At 41.8% G+C, this 17,747-nt stretch overlaps 1 protein-coding gene across 2 annotated transcripts in view; it reads right to left on the reverse strand.

Annotated features, from left to right (window-relative positions):
* Nucleotides 1–287: 287 nt before the first annotated feature.
* ext2 (exostosin glycosyltransferase 2) overlaps nt 288–17,747 on the reverse strand; it is a 40,703-nt gene continuing 23,243 nt past the window's right edge. For both annotated transcript variants that reach the window (XM_066700951.1, XM_066700950.1), the window contains exons 10-15: nt 10,575–10,764; nt 8,381–8,547; nt 6,204–6,347; nt 5,494–5,622; nt 3,896–3,978; nt 288–2,536 (exon numbers count right to left, since the gene is read on the reverse strand). In XM_066700951.1, coding sequence (XP_066557048.1) covers nt 2,398–2,536; nt 3,896–3,978; nt 5,494–5,622; nt 6,204–6,347; nt 8,381–8,547; nt 10,575–10,764 — 852 coding nt within the window. In that variant the 3' untranslated portion in view covers nt 288–2,397. The remainder of the gene's footprint in view (nt 2,537–3,895; nt 3,979–5,493; nt 5,623–6,203; nt 6,348–8,380; nt 8,548–10,574; nt 10,765–17,747) is intronic.

Below are 17,747 nucleotides of genomic sequence, written 5' to 3' on the forward strand. Positions count from 1 at the left end.
GAGGCTGCTCTTTGCCTTTCCCCACCAGATGATTACTTTTCTAAGCCAATACAGATAAGATGAATGGGAATACACAGTCGAGCGCGCTTCTCCTTATTGTGCAACACAATGACGCCACACTCCAAGGGTGAGTCAGCCTGACCTGAAAATGTTGGGCATCAGTAGGCTAAGCCTGAAATGATGTATGCCTTGGCCCTCAGCTTCCTTCATTCCTTTCACAAAGATTTTACTATCAGAGGGAGTAAGTGAGACCATAGCTTACAAATATTGCCATTGCACTCGAAAGATCAGAGTATATTGTGGTATATTACATAATAAGCCAAGGTATATACAGCCATGTGGTGGTGGGCTTTATTAGATTTCTTGAGCACTCATTCATATAGTCCTCGCTTGTATCCGTCAAGCGCGTGAGTCACTTCTGCCTGCTGACCTTCATCATGTGACTTCTGCAGAGAATAAGTTTCACACAGAATTATTTATTATTTGCAATACCATAAGTTTGTTTTTAGAGACATAATTAGAGACACAATATTGACATCTTTTTTATGTATATACATTAAAAAAACTAATTACAAAAAACAAAAAAAACAGACATGTAAAATTCCAGCTGGAAAGAAAAACAAAAAAATGTGCCTTACAGTTTACACACATGATGGAAGACAAGCAGGCACTGAAATGCTAAACAGAAAAAAAACACATGAATGTTAAGGACAGAAAGTATGACTTTCCCCTATTTGTAAACTATAAAGCTAAAGGAAGCCATTAAGCTTCATGAGAAGTTTGCAATAGCAAGCTGCTTTCTGTGGGTGCTCCCAAATTCTAGCGCCAGGCTTTTCATTTACACCTGTCTTTTTTCTTTTACGTACAACTTTAGAAAGCAATGCCGCATATTTGCCAGCAGTCTGGTCAGTAAAGATTTTATTTTTACCTGTGAGCAGGTCCTAGTTATCCAATGGAAACAAACTCTATGGTTACTTTCCGCACAAAAAAGTAGATCAGCAGAAACATTTGTGTTCCTGCAGACAACTGACCAAAGTATGGAGATACACCTCTTCTCACACCAAACCTGAAAGACGTTAAAAAGGCAAAGGACATTTGAAGCAATGTAGGCTGTAAGTATCTAACAGATTACAGTTAAGTGAGGATCAATTTTAAATGTATTTTTTTTAGCTTCTCTTTTTTTTTTTTTTTTTTTTTTCCCCGATTCTTGATTCCAACTTTATTGGGCTACAATGCAATTAACCCTTTTACATAAGCTCTAAAAGCTGGTGTGTGTGAGAGTTTAATAAAACATTTTAACAACGACAAGGGCTTTAGTGTATGTGGTCCAGTTGTGAAGAGTCAGATTTTCATCTACCTCGTACAACAAAACGGTTAATGCTTGTTATTTACTTTCAACAGTTAACAACTGAAATGCTTCACAGTACAGTTAGAAAGATTGTGTTCACTAGACCACCAGGAACAGGACTCTGTTCTTTAGAAAAATGAACAACAGTACATGTCACTACTGCTGAACTAGCCACTATTGATACAGGCAGAGGGGTGCTCACCAGTGAACATGGGAAGTGCTTCAATTTTTACACGGGGAAAGGGTTTACTTGGAGTCCAGTGAACGCACTGCCAAATGACACTATGTAATGACACAGTAAAAAGGTAAAATTATAGTAAAAAGGCTTCAAGTCACGAAACTCTCTAAACATTAACTCGTGTACTCTACAACTGTGTGTGTCAGACTTGTTGCGAGTTTCTAAAAGAAATGTACGCATTTCAAAAACGGGGTGCAGTCATTATAAATTTGGAACGTGATCCTTCCATCGAGTTTTAGGAGATCACATGTTGAACTGCTTCCAAATTCACTGAGTCGTTGACCCTGCTTTGCCCTTCACTGTTCCAGAATCAAAACAACGATCTGTCAGCACCAGCCGGGTGAGAAAAACTCTTGTGAGGTCCATTGGGCCCAGTTCTAGAGGATTGGTAGATCCACATTTAAAGCCCCCCCCCCCCCCCCATCATCAAACATGGGCACCTGGTCCAGTACAGTGCATTCTTTGTTCACATCAAGCACGTCCCCCTAATTAGGAAGACCAATGCCAGCGTGGCTTTGAGAGTCAATCATGGATTGGATCTGGTTCTTCAACATAAAAGCTTATATGAGAATTTCCTTTGGAACCTTCAAGCAAAAATAACTTAAAGTTGCCCCTTCTCTGACCCCCTCCCCCCCCCCTCCCCCTCCTATAGTCTTTGAAATTTGAAAGCCAGCCCATCTGTCTTGCCCAGGTAAGCTGATATGAAGCCGGGCCTCTTTGAGTTGGAACGGTGGTATTTGCATTTGAAAAGGCTGGGGTGTCCTCCCCAAGATACAGAAGAGGTTTGGTGTCCCCCACTCCGCCCTGCCTCTCATAGGCTCCCTATGTTGGGAAAGCTCTTGAGTTTCTCCGGGAAGTCGTCCTTGTAGAGGACAGGATCGGCCCGATGCTCCACCACCTTCAGGGGCATCGTTCCGAACACAGAGGCAAACTTGTTAATGCACTCGGACCTGTGGAGAGAGCACGGCGGTCAATGCAAGGCTCACACAATCAGCACACCAATGGTGCGACAGAAAACACTTGTCACAAATGCCATTAAAAACAAATTAAAAGCAAAGTGCACAAATATATTAGATCTGTTTTGTCATTGTTCAACATTGTTAAAATTCAGCTTTTTAAAATTAAAATGTAATATTTAATGGTCTTTAAGAGTCATTAAAATGTAGAAAATCAACATGATTTTCAACAGGATTCAATACATGCTTTAGAGACCATGAAAAAATACTGAACTGAGAAAATAATGAATTGGGCCGAAGAAGGAACTTGATCAAATTATTCTCTTTAACAGGTAATTCTAGATAAAGAGTAATTAACACAAGGTCAGAGCTACTTTCAGTGCAGTGGGGGATTGTGTTGAGCAGAACCTGGCAAAAAGGATTTAAAAGCCTGTAGGTTCTTCACGAAAATACATGGCCCTTATCATTTCTAATAAAAAAAAGAAGAATGGTCTCTTCCCACTTAAAGTGGAGCAGCTCTGAACATTTGATAGCTACTGGAGGTCAGGTCAGATTCTGCCGAATTCCAGACATTCCCATCCATCTCAGCTTTTACAGCAGGAAATAGAAAGGGAGAGAGCAGCAGCTGCAGCAGGGAAGTGCGATCGGTCCCCACCATTGCTCGTTTCGGTGTAAGATAACAGAGCTTCACAACCAGGAGAGGAATTCTTCAGTGTTCACTTTCAAGGTAAAGACAGAGATCAGCAAGAGCATCAAACAGGTAAGGATGAGGCTTAGGAGAGGAGAATGGAGCGAGCACGCAATCATCACACGGCCAAAAATGGGCAGAGCTTGTAGCGCATAGTGTGTTTTGAGATGCAGTGTGCCGGTTGGACGATGGCACTAAAGGTACGAGGATGTCGTGCTTTCATTGGATCCACGTCTCAAGGTTTTCCGGATGCTGGTTAGACTAATGCAAACTATTCTAAGCAAAGCTGATACTAGACTGCTGCATAGTTAATCTAACAAACTGAAAAACTTACATTTTAAGTAATATTTTTCACTTAAAAGTTATAGTAACTTGTAGTGGGCAAGCTTTCCAATTGACAGACAGACGAGCGCCAACAGACAAGACAGCGACCTGGCTCCAGGAGGAGGCAGCGGGCATCGACTTACTCATGGGCACAGGCCGCTGATTGCTAGCAACTGCACAATGGCTTTCAGATGCCGCACAAGGCTGGCCAAGGCCTTGGTGCAGCCAGATCTCTGTGGGATTAAAGCACTGCTGGGGAGTTCAAGGCAAGGGCTGCCATTCAGGACTCACACGCTCTCGAGTCTGGCACATGAAAGCACAGCTAACCAGGAGCCTCTCACCTCTCCACCATGTGTGTCTGGTCCAGGGACAGCCCGTCGATAGCTGTGCACTCAGGGCACTTGAACTTTTTCCGAGGGGTCACCTGAAAGAGAGGAGAAGCCCACTGGTATTTATACAGGATAACACAGCCTTTATGTAATTTACCATTGGACACATCCATCCATTCATCTCTCACACAGATGACTACGCAAAACAGGAGATCTTCAATGGCTTTTGTACAAATTGCACTAGTTTGAAGGAGCTGGGCAGAAAGTCTGAGGGCAAAAGATACAAAAACTGCAAAACTCAGATCAGAACACCGCTGTCCTTCAATAAAGGCTATTTAGGCTAGTGTAACGTATAAAGGCTAGTAACAGCTTTGCCTGAGGGAGAGGGAATTGTTTTGAGGTCACATAGTGCCAATAAAATAAAATAAAAAAATACAGAAATTAACTTCCATGTCACCACACATAATTACACCTAAAGAAACAAATCATTGTACAGTTTTTAAAGCAATCGCAAAGAAAGAAGGTTGGCTGTTTTGGTTGTGTGATTTATTGTATTTTTTTTTATATATAATTGCAATTAAAACAAAAGGGACTTATTGGAGTCTTGTGGGCGAGGGCCAGACCTAGAAGGGGGGAGTCAAGGGAGGGGAGAAGGGGCGATGACAGGCTGTTTAATTCTGCTTTAATGAGAGTTTTGTCAGTGCCAGCATGCCCTGTGTAAACAGTCCACTCCAGTGCGCTTATAAAGGGGATGAATTACAGCTTCCCACTCCTCCCTCCGGCTCATTAATGGCAAGAGGCGCGCCAGATTAAAGGATCAGGGAAGTGGGAAAGGGGCTGTTTTTGAGGGGGGGTGTGACTCCCAGGAGTGTCCCGATGTGCTTAGGCAAACATTCCTCTGAGAGGGACATCACTCTAGTAGTTTAGACGGGAATGGAGGAGAGCGCTTCGGCCTGTGCCACTTGGTTTTGTGAAGAAGATCACGTCAGGAGACCAGGTAAGAGCACTCCAGAATAAAACTACACACGAGTCAATTGGCCGGAAAAACATCTGAGAAGGCACACTGTGGGAAATCAAAAGCAGGCTGTCAAAATATTTGCTTTCCTACTGCCAAAGCGATGCCCTGCCCATTTTATGTACTATAAGGAATTAAAATTGTTTCTCGTGGTTGTGAAGCACCGCAAACGTGTGCACTAAATTTACACATAAAATGTTATTGAAAAACTTCTGTTTACTGAAATTAATTATATAGAATACTTGCAACTCCCTAAATGCCCCAAACAGCTATGGAAATCAACGAGTATTTACACTAACCATGGGAACAGCAAAAAGTTCAATGATAAATGCTAGTTATTTGGTTTTGTACATAACAGTGAATCCTAACATTTGTTTAGAGATTTATAATTTGCACTCTACATTTTACCATCTTTTTAGGGTGGTTCCAGTAAGTATTTGTACACTTTACTTATAACACAAAAGAAAGTGCACAAAATCTTCTGTGCAGACGCACATACACACGTCATTTACAAAAGTGCTGCATTTGTTTTTGCCATAACTTTTCATGGCTGGTCTTCCCTGTCACCTCTACATTTTGTTCTGCACTGCTTTACCTTAATGGGAGCTTTGCCAGTGATGTTAGCCACCAGGAAATTCATGGCAATGTCTTCACAGTTCATATGGGCATCAACCCAGTTTTTGATATCACCGGGCATCTTGTATGTGTACAGGTAGTTGAAGTACTGGGAAGAAAAAAGAGAATGGTTATACACAACATTCAATTTAGCATATTTGTAAGAAGAAGGAAAAAAAGGCAGAAAATTCAACACCAGGACCAAAACGTTATAGAATATATGTGAGTTAGACTAGATTTAGCAGGAATGCATATAATTCTCAAATACTGAAAAGCTGCTGAAACACAACATCCTATTTTGTAATATATAATGAACTTAAGCAACCTAACCAGTAGCCACATTGTCAAAACCATTTTAGTAAAACAAAAAAGCCTATCTTAGCAACATAAACACACATTTAACCTGCCTTGACAGAAAATAAAGTAAAATAAAAAACACATTGTGAATGATTCAACTTCATTAATAGAACAGGGATGAACTCAGTATGGAGTTCAATGTCATATGGAGTCGATCCGTCCAGCGCTGGTTATTAAGTAAACAACAAATTATATTTTGAATAGGATTTCTCTGCACGTCATTTCAGAAATGGTTCCGCTTTGCTGATGGAAGCGCAGAAGAACACGAGTATGCGTGTATAAATTAATATATTCTGTACACAGAGTGAAGCTAGTGCTGTCCAGCTCCAGTACCTTATGATAAAAGGCAGCTCCAGTCAGCACCATGGAGACCTCATTGGTCCACTCAGACTCATATTTCCACTTGCCCATCTCATGGTCCCAAAGGTGCAGCCGACCTGGGTAACCCACCAGCCTATCAGGAAACTCCCGCCACACCTGAAGACAGACAGACAGACAGACCTCAATGGATCAACACAGATCAACTCTCATTCAGAAGTCACATCAGCCCAGGAAAATAAATTATGTTTGTGATTTTTGGGAACATAATACAATTATAACAAATGTTTCAGCTATTTGAAGCTTTCAGAGATCTAACAAAGCCATAATTTAAATTGCCTAGTAACATTTCAGCTCATTAAGCTCATATGCTTAGGTTTTCCTGGCGTGTATTTCTCGAACATTTTCCAACAGTCCTTCAAGTGGTGAAACTGATCAGTGCCACAGTTTTGAAGATCTGTTCCACGAAGATTTGTCTCTCTCTTATTGGGGAATGTATTTTTTTTTCAGTTTTTTCCTAATCCTGTCAGTTACCAGTTTACAGGGCTCATCTGGCAGTGAAATGTACCAAAGCCAGTGGAATGTGACTGACAGGTCTGACTGGATCTGAGGCTCAGAGAATGACAAAAGCTGTGCATTGAGACAAACCACAGAAACAGGAAAGACTTACAAGAGACTCAGGTCAAATTTAAGCACATGCCAGGAAACATACAAAAAAAAGTTATTAACGTTGGAATAAGAATTAAAACGAGATGTCATCACCCGCAAAGAGAGGAGAGGGGAAGGGGGGAAGAGGGGAAAAAACAACAACAATGCAGGCTAAAAGAAATCCTTGTGTTTATACAGCATTCACTATCACCGTCACGCTTGAAGCCATTTAAATGAACACCATCAAGTCTGTGTTGATGTTTAAAGTGATTGATGTGCTGTCATGAAACAGACCTCTGTGTGCAATGTGTATGTAGCACTACTGGAAGGGATCTGTTGCTACGATACAACAAAGATAGCAATTAAAATAATAAATGGAATCGCCAATTATTTTTTATTTTCTATACGTTTTGGTATCATCAAATGTTGCTAATGCATCTCATCTTGTTGCCAGGTCCCTGCCCAGGTAGCCAGCAGGAAATGCTGATTAGCAACGAGTTGAGAGAGACCTGGACAATTAGGGAGGCTCAATACGACACTTTTAAACCCCAGAAATCTCACGCTCTCAGTAAGCTCAACCCAGTGTGCGACTGCTCGTTTGGGGTGCAGTCCAGGGAAAGACTGTTTCATTGGCAGATGATGAATCGATCCTCAACCCCCTTTGCCTCAGAGAGGCACTCCTGGTAGCTCACACAATAGAAAATCCAGAGCCTGCTGTTTTTCAAGGAGTCCTCGCCAGCTCCCAATTGAGTTCAGGCCTATTATCCTAAATTGTTCAAAATTGTCTCAATCGGGCTTAAATGCCTCCAGGTGATACCTAGTTAATCTTTCAGCCATGGACAATGTCAAGTTAGCTTGTCATCATTCCCCAAACATCAAACCAATTACCCAATGCAGACTCCTCAAGGAATCTTTTCTGGAACAGAGTGACAAGGCCGAAGCCTTTAAGATATGTGGATGCCATTTATATATCCATCAGCAATATTGTTTGAGGTGAAGTACAGAGAGCAGTGTGGAGTCTAAGAGTCTAAGTGCCCTCATTTTCACCAAAGGAAAATAAATATATATGTATGAAAAAAATAAAATAAAAAAGAATCATGCTATTTGGTTACACACAAAATAAATATTTAGTGTTCTTTACTGTGTGAAGTACTCTGTAGCAACTTGATGACAATACATGTGCCTCATGCAAAACAAACACTACAGGTTTATTTCAACACAACTGGGAAGAAGGGGTGCATCACAGTTAATTTATTAACAAACTGTAACCAAAAAAGGCAATAATTAAATGACATATGAACAAGAGGTGCACTTGAAACTATGACTCATGCAGTGTGGGTCTGGACTATATTTTGCAGCTTTTTATCAGCTCGCTCTTAGCAAACATAAATCACCCATATCTCATTTATCGTGCCTCGTGTGTGGTGACTAGTTCCAAGTAAGGAGGAAGTTTGTTGCAATGAAGAAAGAAACGGCAAGTAGAAAAAGACTTGGTGGCACAGCAGACCTGAGGGCTTTTAAGACCAGAGCTTTCTTTCGCTCACCTCATAACCAAACTGCAGCTCGTCTGAGGTCAGCATGATGATGTCATCATCAATGGCCAGCACCGCCTCTGTCTCGATCTCGTCGTACGGGAAGAACCGATTGCTCAACTTGTTCTCCTTCGTCCGGACTACCTTCAGAGGCACTGTGATCTTCGGCCACTGGGATTCTAGGAGAGAAGCCGCAATCCATGAAGGACACACAGTATTACATGCCATTCCCCTTATTTTCGCCTGTTACCATTAGGAGGTCCACAATGACCAACGGGGAAGCTTGTTTTCTGCAGCAAGTGGAAGGAAGCCATACTTGTATCGGACAAGGTTTATGCATTTCTACTACACAGCAATTTCTAACATTCAAAAACTGCTTTTGCTGACATTTATTGTTAATCATGAAGATTGATAATTTAGCAAGAGGTCAGTTAAGTGATGTTTAATACATTATCTATCAGGGAGAAGAAGAAGAATAGTAATATATTGCCTTTTTCTTCTCCTGAGGCAAAATATTGGATCTAAATCTCATCACAAGAGACATTAACTAATTCCTGGTTGAGCAGCAAAGTACTGCCTCTCAGGTTCATTGCTGGCATCCCCTTGGTGTCTAAAAAAACAACAACAACAAAAACTGACAAAATCAACTCACAGAACAACTTAATTTTCCAAGATGAAAGCAAAGAAAAGTGAAATCCCTCCCTGAAGAACTCAATACAGAAAATCCCTTTGCAATTACTTTTATGAGCCAGGGTTTCAGTACCTCCACTGCAATTCTGTTTAACAACGGCTAAATGGGAAGGGAAATGCTCAAACAGGCTGAGGGGAACGCTCGATTTGAATGCCAAAGAGGATAGGCATTTACGATCCAGCCCAGGAAACAAAACCTTTCATCTGGCGCACGGCAGCCTGACAGACAGAGCCAGCCACAGCAGACTGGTGGTTACGGCTGAGGACAAAGTGATGAGACAGTTTGGCTAGGCGGCACTTTTGTCTGTATGAAGCTCCAGAGTTCTCTATAAACAATGTCATGGCAAAATACACACAGTCTCTCCGTTGTGCTCAGTCTCTCCTGAAGAGGAATGGAGAAACACAAGCCGACTTTCAAAGGGTGTAGGCCCAGGATAGAATACCAGAGTCTTATATTAAAGATTTAACCAAACCCCCCAAAAAAATAAAATCTGTAGGTTTCCTCAAAACACAACTGGAGAAGTAGGACAGAGTGCCACAATAAACTTGTGTGACTTGTGAAAAGCCCTTATTAAATTCTAATGGTTCCGTGCTACTACTGCAGGTCTAGCCTGACATCTTTAATCAAAGGGAACAGTGGGCCATTAGGCAACTTCAAAGTACTCCTACTCATAATTGCATTACTAGAAATCTATGGAGAGGATACATTTAATTCCTTTCTGCACTCCTTTTACACCGGCCTGTCAATCAAAGAGCTCCATAAACAACCGCATACTTAATAACCTTGTTAAGCAGGATCGTTAGGGCCAGAGGTGCAGTAAACAATGATTAATACTTGACTTGGCTTGACCCATTTTTAATTGGCTATAAATTATTTCAAGAAAGCTTCGGGTGGGGAACAAAATAAAAATAAATGTGAAATTGTGTTATTTATGGTTGTAACAAAAGAAGAAAGGGGACATTTTTCCCTGCGCTGAAAAATAAGCAGATGAAATAAACCTGTACTGCTTCATGACTTTCAATGCTCTCCTCCATACAGCTTTCTGGAAGTCATGCTGCTTCTGGCAAAAACCTACTTGATACCAAAAAGTCTAAATACCGAGAGCATTGAAATGCAGTTTTATCTGAAATTCAAAGTGCGATTTCTTACATTACGTGAATGTTATTTCGCAGCAGGAAATCTGAGTGTATCTGGGAATGAATGAAGCAGTGAAAATATTAAACTAACTTGCATTGGCTGGAATGTGCATCAGCTGTTGCAGTATTTACTATCATAAACACTAACACAAACTACACTTGCATCATCTGAGACAACAGGATCCTTTGCTGCACACAAAACGTCCCATTTGCATCATTGTAGTCAACATTGTAGTCAACATTTTCAAGTTATTCACAACATTTCCTTCTACATTTTCTACAGCATTCATGGGGTTTCATGAAATGGCTAAGAATGCTATACATTCTCTTAGACCTTTTTTGTTGATGATCCTCTCTCCGACCGCACTGTCCAACTCACCTTCAGGAGGACTCTTGTTCTGGTTGTTCCACACCACCAGCAGTTTGGCCAGGCTGGGAACCTTGGAGATTTCGGTGATGACCCGGAAGAGGCTCTCGATGCGGTCATAGGTGAGGACCACTGCGGTGAAGCCAGGGGAGCGGGGTGGGATGAGCGGCAGGAAGAGAGGACTATTCACACTGGACCATTTCTGAGGAGAAGGGGGGGGGGGATATCTTGTTCAAAACACATACATTGAAGAAATGTACTTGTACAAAACAAGCACGATGGGTCGAATGGCCTCCTCTTGTTTGTAAACTTTCTTACATTCTTATGTTCTGTACTTAACTGAACCCATTTTATCCCTGGCCCAGGTCCAACTCAGGTGATTTAAATTGTAATCCTTGAGGTCAGGATTCGTGCAATAAGTATCAGTCTGCATACTGTGTTTTTTTGTTTTTTGTTTATTCGTTTGTTTGTTTTGGTTTATTGTTTGTTCTCTACAAGACGTAAAAAATGTCAACTGACCCATTTGTCTTCGTGTCAGTTTGTAAGTCTGTATGTTTTTAGAATATGAAGATTTAATACTAAAAACCCAAAGCCAAGCAAAAGTAATGATGAGACTTGCATTAAAACAATGAAAAACTATTTTGACAAAATAAGGCTGAGTAATAAACAAGAAGGTTCACAATGACCTTTCAGCTTTGGCAAACCATTTGCTGAAATCGTTCTTCTCCAGACTTGGGTTACATTAAAAAGCAATAAATTCTACAGAGTAGTCTCTATGCTGAGATAAAAGACCAGTCTTTCTGCAGCCATTGATTGAGTGCCCATATAAACGAGACTACGATGTACCTCGGCCCTGTCTATAAAACAGAGTGGCTTGGTACTTGACAAGTGATAAAGCTCTTCTTCAATTGATAGACACCGGGAACTGCCTGCTGGCATGTTTGATGCTTACAGCTCTATGACTTAACGATAGGAAAAAGCACAGGGTCTCCAGTTGGAACCCAATCTTCAGGTTGTAAACCCTAAGCACCAGGTCATAAAATAACAGTGTTTACTTCAGGGGATCCTACTGAAATTTGGTATTTTGCCTTGTAAACAGCTGGGCAGAAAATAGTGTCTGTTTTCTCATTCTCTCTTCTTGACTTTGACTTTTAAACATCACAAAAAACATTTTTTTTTTTTTTTTTTTTAAACAAAGCTTTTTCTAAATTTAAATGCACTATTTCTTGCCTTGAACTATTACTTATCAGTCAATATGCAGTTCTTCAGTAACTATGCTGCTTTAAAATGAACAGTAAACTCCAAGACAGTGACAAAAAGCAACACACAAAAATAAATGGCCACATCTCCCATAAGAGACAAACACTCAATCATGAATGCTCAGAGATATGGGGTTACAGAAGTTTGCAAAGCCTAAGTTTCACAGTGAGTGTGTGGTCATGGCTATCATTTCACAGTCCTGGGTAAAATTAGGGGACAGCGACAGACAAACGTCAATCTACAACTGCTAAATGTGAAAGAATTTCCCAAGCCTATCTTGTACAAGTAAGATCACAAGATAGCTGCCACAGGGCAGAAAAAGCTCTGGCACGGAGAGTTCGATCTTGTTGGCGGCAGCAGTCTCCTGCCAGCGTGGGGCCTGGCTCCCCACTCTGGGCCTGAATTCAAAAAAGACTATAAACTCCGAAGATGCTCGGATTTAAATGCAGATCAAGTGACGCTGTAAAATAAATGCTGCAACTGTTAAAAGTTTTCTGATGCGGTAATGGAGATGCCTGGGTTTTTGTGCAAGCTTTTTTTTTTCCCCAAAAAGTAAACACGGCTCTGGAGCATGTGGGTACCAAATCCTAGCCTTACTGTAGAGCTATCGCAGATAGCGATAGTTGACAGCATTCACTTTGTGAAGGCGATGGCTTCCTCCTATATGCAGGTTTTATTCTATCTGTACATGGCTATGTTCATTTTCAATCAATGGATGATGGTTTATTAGCCTTGCCAAAAGTTAAGCTCCAATCTATGACCAATATGCTGCTCTATCCTACTAGTCTTCCAGATTTATTTCCCCAAATTTGTCAGAGACTCTGAGCAATAGCCTGTATAATGTTTTACCATCTAAAGAAGATATATTTTGGAATCCACTATCTGAACAAAAACACAGAGTGAGTCACATAAAACATTTTCAATAAAACATTTTAAGGTGGCATTGCTCCCTCTGAGGTTTAGACCAATACACACAAGCCAGCACACTCCTGTGTTTCTGTTTTTAACTTGTGCTTTGGTTCTCTCTGTTTGATGCTCCTCACACCTTCATGGCATTCAGGTTGAGAGGCAAGCCTTGCCAAGTCAAAAGTAAAACCTCTCAAAGCTAAAACTACAAGACTAAAGTCAAGCCATTCATATGCAGTCACACAAAAAGTTAAATTGAAGAGAGCAGTGAACAGCCAAGAGGAATGAGTCAGTTTAAAAGGCTTGTAAGTAATTTATAAAGAGCAAGAGCACAACTACTTTATCTACATTTCACATTTATAATTCACAGGAGTAGATGCCTGGGAAGCTGGAAGTCTACAGACACAAGTGAACAAAATCTGCAAAACAGCTTGTTTTCTTTTTTCTTTGTAAAAATGTATGGCATCTTGTCTCTCAACCACTAGCGAGTGCTGGCCACATACAGCCTGCACAGGTCTTTGCTCACACTGCTTTTATTTGGGGAAGTTGTTTCCAATCCCAAGCATTCATTTGATGTGTGGTTCAAGCAAACAGGAGTGACTGTAATTAAGCAATCAAACTGCACCAAGACCACACACCGGACTGCTTGAAACACATTAAATTTATACAGAAGAAATCACAGAGCTCACGTAAAATTGAGGGTTCAAATACTCATATTTTCTACCAGCTTCCACCCTGCAAATCAGCCCTGGTGGTTTACCAGCTGTCTTATAGAGTCTCAAGTGCAAATCCGGCGTGGTCTGTTGTCATGGAGATGGATATTACGAACTCTGCATTGGGGAACCGGTCTCTCTCATAAAGTGCTTATTAGTGCATGGAAACTTCTTTGAGGTGTCTCACATTAGTTGTAAAAATAATAATTTAAGCAAATACTGCTAGTTGTATGTGACTGGCTTGGCACCGATGCATCATACTGTGCAGTTCTCAAGATTTGGAAAGGGCTCAGAATACATGGCTCTATCTGCCATGTTTTGTAATACGGGAAAATTGTGTGCTTCGCAGCGATCTGTCTCAAAGCTGGCTTCTGCACAGCTCACTCCACTGAGACGGCTCTCCTGGCAGTCAGTGACTCCCTCAGCTGTGCTCGGACGGCTTCCCTCACCTCAGTCCTCATCCTCCTTGATCTCTCCGCAGCATTAGGCCCTGTCGATCACTCCATCCTCCTCTCCTGCCTCGCTGACCTTGGAATCTCTGGGACTGCTCTCACCTGGTTTCTCCTCCTACCTCAGTGACCGGACCTACCAAGGGACATGGCGAGGTTTCTCATCCACCCCTCAACCTCTCCTCATAAGGCGTACCCCAAGGCTCCATGCTGGGCCCCCTCCTGTTCTTTCTCTACACTCGCTCCCTGGGCCCCTTCATCGCATCCCATGATTTCTCCTACCACTTCTACGCTAATGATGCACAGATCTTCCTGTCTTTTCCCTCTTCTGACCCTCTTATCCCCTCTTGCATCTCTTCTTGCTTGTCTGCTATCTCCGCCTGGATGCATTCGCACCACCTCAACCTCAACCAGTGCAAATCGGATCTCCTCGTTTTTCCCCCCCTCTTCCTCACCTTCTGCTGATCTCTCCATCTCAATCTCCTTGGAATCTACAACACTCTCTCCTTCTTCTTCTGCTCAGAACCTAGGAGTCACCCTCGATCCTGCCCTCTCCTACACTCAGCACATCACCACGCTGACACGCACCTGCCGATTCTTCCTAAGCAACATACGCCAAATCCAACCCTTCATCTCCAACTACTCAACTCAGCTGCTCGTCCAGTCCCTGGTCCTCTCCTGCCTGGACTACTGCAACTACTACCCGCCCGCTCCAGCTCATCCAAATCTGTGCGGCTCACCTGGTATTCTCTCTTCCCCCGATTCGCACACGCTACTCCACTGCTACGCTCCCTCCACTGGCTCCCGATACCGGCACGCAGTTCAAGACATTGACCCTCACCTACCGCTGTCTCAACCACACTGCACCAAGCTACCTTCAGACCCTCGTCTCCCCATACATCCCTTCCAGACCTCTGTGGTCTTCCGGTGCCAGAAGACTAACTCTGCCTCCTCTCCACTCTCCTTCCTCCAGAGCCGCTCCTTCTCATCCCTGGGCCCTAAGTGGTTGAACGACCTTCCCACTGAAGTCAAAACAGCAGAGTCCTTGATCTCCTTCCGGCGCTTACACAAAACACATCTTTTCATACAGTACTTGTAATTTAGCCATTTACTCTCCTGTAAGATAGCACTTTACAATGTTTTATCATACTATTTGCCTTGCGTTACTAGTACTTTGATTTCCCCTATGCTCCCTTTCCCTTGGCCCTTGACTGTGACGTGCGTGACTGTGTAGACATCATATATGTATACACTTGTTTAAATTGGAATTTGTAAAATGTATTATGCTTTGAATTGCACTGTATTATGTAAATTGGAATTTGTAATGCTTAAAGTGCACTGTATTTTAGCACTTTGTATTTCACTTATATGATGTAAGTCACCCTGGATAAGGGCGTCTGCTAAGAAATAAATCAATAAATAAATAAATACTCTTTGCTATGCATTCTCTATAGGGATTAGGGGTTCAGTGGGGAGAAAAACAAACATGCAACATCTGAATATAGTATTGTCTCCTATGGCAAGGCTGCCAAACACTTCATTATCCCATGGAAATAGATCTGCCAATGCACACATTTACCATCAGATCTTTAATATAAATGGTAATTGTTACGTGTGACACTTGCGCATGGTTGAGGAACCAAATTCTGTTCTGGTTCTCTTCCTGAATCAATGCTGCGAGTGCTTATATATACACATATTATACTCTCCTTGTTATCATTTCCAGAGTGCCATTTTGCGGTTACATATGCCAACCCATTTGACTGAAACAAAATACTCCTGCCCACTACAAGCCTCTGTGTCAACTACAGGGGAAAAAATAACATTTTTCTTTTTGATGGAAGTGCTAGAATTCAACTAATTACTGACACAGCAACTTGTAGATAAAATATTATTATATATAGTCACCCCCCACTCCCCCTCTACCTCACTAATTTCTTGAAGAAAAACACACACACACACAAAAAGAAACCCCCTCTTAACCACTTTCTCTCATATAACGGCCATGTGTCATGCTGCGATTGTGAAGCAAATTTAACGGGTTGACTGACGGAGGGAGAAAGGAGGCTGTTTAATGTGGCTTTGGGTTTCTGGCATGTTCTGCAGCCAGGATCATGGAAGAACAGATTTAGGATTAAATAGAAATGGAACGCAGATGACAGCATTTTAAGAAAGAAAAGAAGAAAACTTTCAACTTCCAAATGCAATATAGGAATGCTTTTTCTTACTATATTGTCACAGTTAGGAACAGTAGGTGACAACAGTTTAATGCTGTCAAAAACTGACACATATATCCTCCTCCTCTATCGATCCACTGCGGGATGAAAGCCTCCTTAAGACATGTCTACTTGTTTTGATGTAGTGCATTTCTTTTCCATGGCACACCTTCAAATCTTCTCATTTACTTTCTGATTGGCAATAGTTAATATTTGACTGTGTGTGAAAGTGCCAGTCATTTACTTAATCAGTACCATTTGACAGCAGTATGGCACTGTTCCTTACAGCAGGTTGCCATATAAATAAATAAACATAAATAAAGTATAGAACAGTATCTTGTCATCAGTGTTGAAAAATGCTGCAGAGATTACAAATAAATGACTGGCACTTTCACACTGACAAATATGAACAACAGCGAATGAGAATGTGGAAAAAATAGACAAAAACAAGGCCATAATATCAGACCACTCACCAATTCCAATATATTTAGCTTATCGTGTGTAAAAATAATGAATTATCAGTGTGCACAGATGTACACTCACCTATAGGATTATTAGGAACACCTGTTCAATTTCTCATTAATGCAATTATCTAACCAACCAATCACATGGCAGTTGCTTCAATGCATTTAGGGGTGTGGTCCTGGTCAAGACAATCTCCTGAACTCCAAACTGAATGTCTGAATGGGAAAGAAAGGTGATTTAAGCAATTTTGAGCGTGGCATGGTTGTTGGTGCCAGACGGGCCGGTCTGAGTATTTCACAATCTGCTCAGTTACTGGGATTTTCACGCACAACCATTTCTAGGGTTTACAAAGAATGGTGTGAAAAGGGAAAAACATCCAGTATGCGGCAGTCCTGTGGGCAAAAATGCCTTGTTGATGCTAGAGGTCAGAGGAGAATGGGCCGACTGATTCAAGCTGATAGAAGAGCAACTTTGACTGAAATAACCACTCGTTACAACCGAGGTATGCAGCAAAGCATTTGTGAAGCCACAACACGTACAACCTTGAGGCGGATGGGCTACAACAGCAGAAGACCCCACCGGGTACCACTCATCTCCACTACAAATAGGAAAAAGAGGCTACAATTTGCACAAGCTCAGTTGAAGACTGGAAAAATGTTGCCTGGTCTGATGAGTCTCGATTTCTGTTGAGACATTCAGATGGTAGAGTCAGAATTTGGCGTAAACAGAATGAGAACATGGATCCATCATGCCTTGTTACCACTGTGCAGGCTGGTGGTGGTGGTGGTGTAATGGTGTGGGGGATGTTTTCTTGGCACACTTTAGGCCCCTTAGTGCCAATTGGGCATCGTTTAAATGCCACGGCCTACCTGAGCATTGTTTCTGACCATGTCCATCCCTTTATGACCACCATGTACCCATCCTCTGATGGCTACTTCCAGCAGGATAATGCACCATGTCACAAAGGTCGAATCATTTCAAATTGGTTTCTTGAACATGACAATGAGTTCACTGTACTAAACTGGCCCCCACAGTCACCAGATCTCAACCCAATAGAGCATCTTTGGGATGTGGTGGAACAGGAGCTTCGTGCCCTGGATGTGCATCCCACAAATCTCCATCAACTGCAAGATGCTATCCTATCAATATGGGCCAACATTTCTAAAGAATGCTTTC

This window comes from Amia ocellicauda, chromosome 4, assembly GCF_036373705.1.
Source record: "Amia ocellicauda isolate fAmiCal2 chromosome 4, fAmiCal2.hap1, whole genome shotgun sequence".
Lineage (NCBI taxonomy): Eukaryota > Metazoa > Chordata > Actinopteri > Amiiformes > Amiidae > Amia > Amia ocellicauda.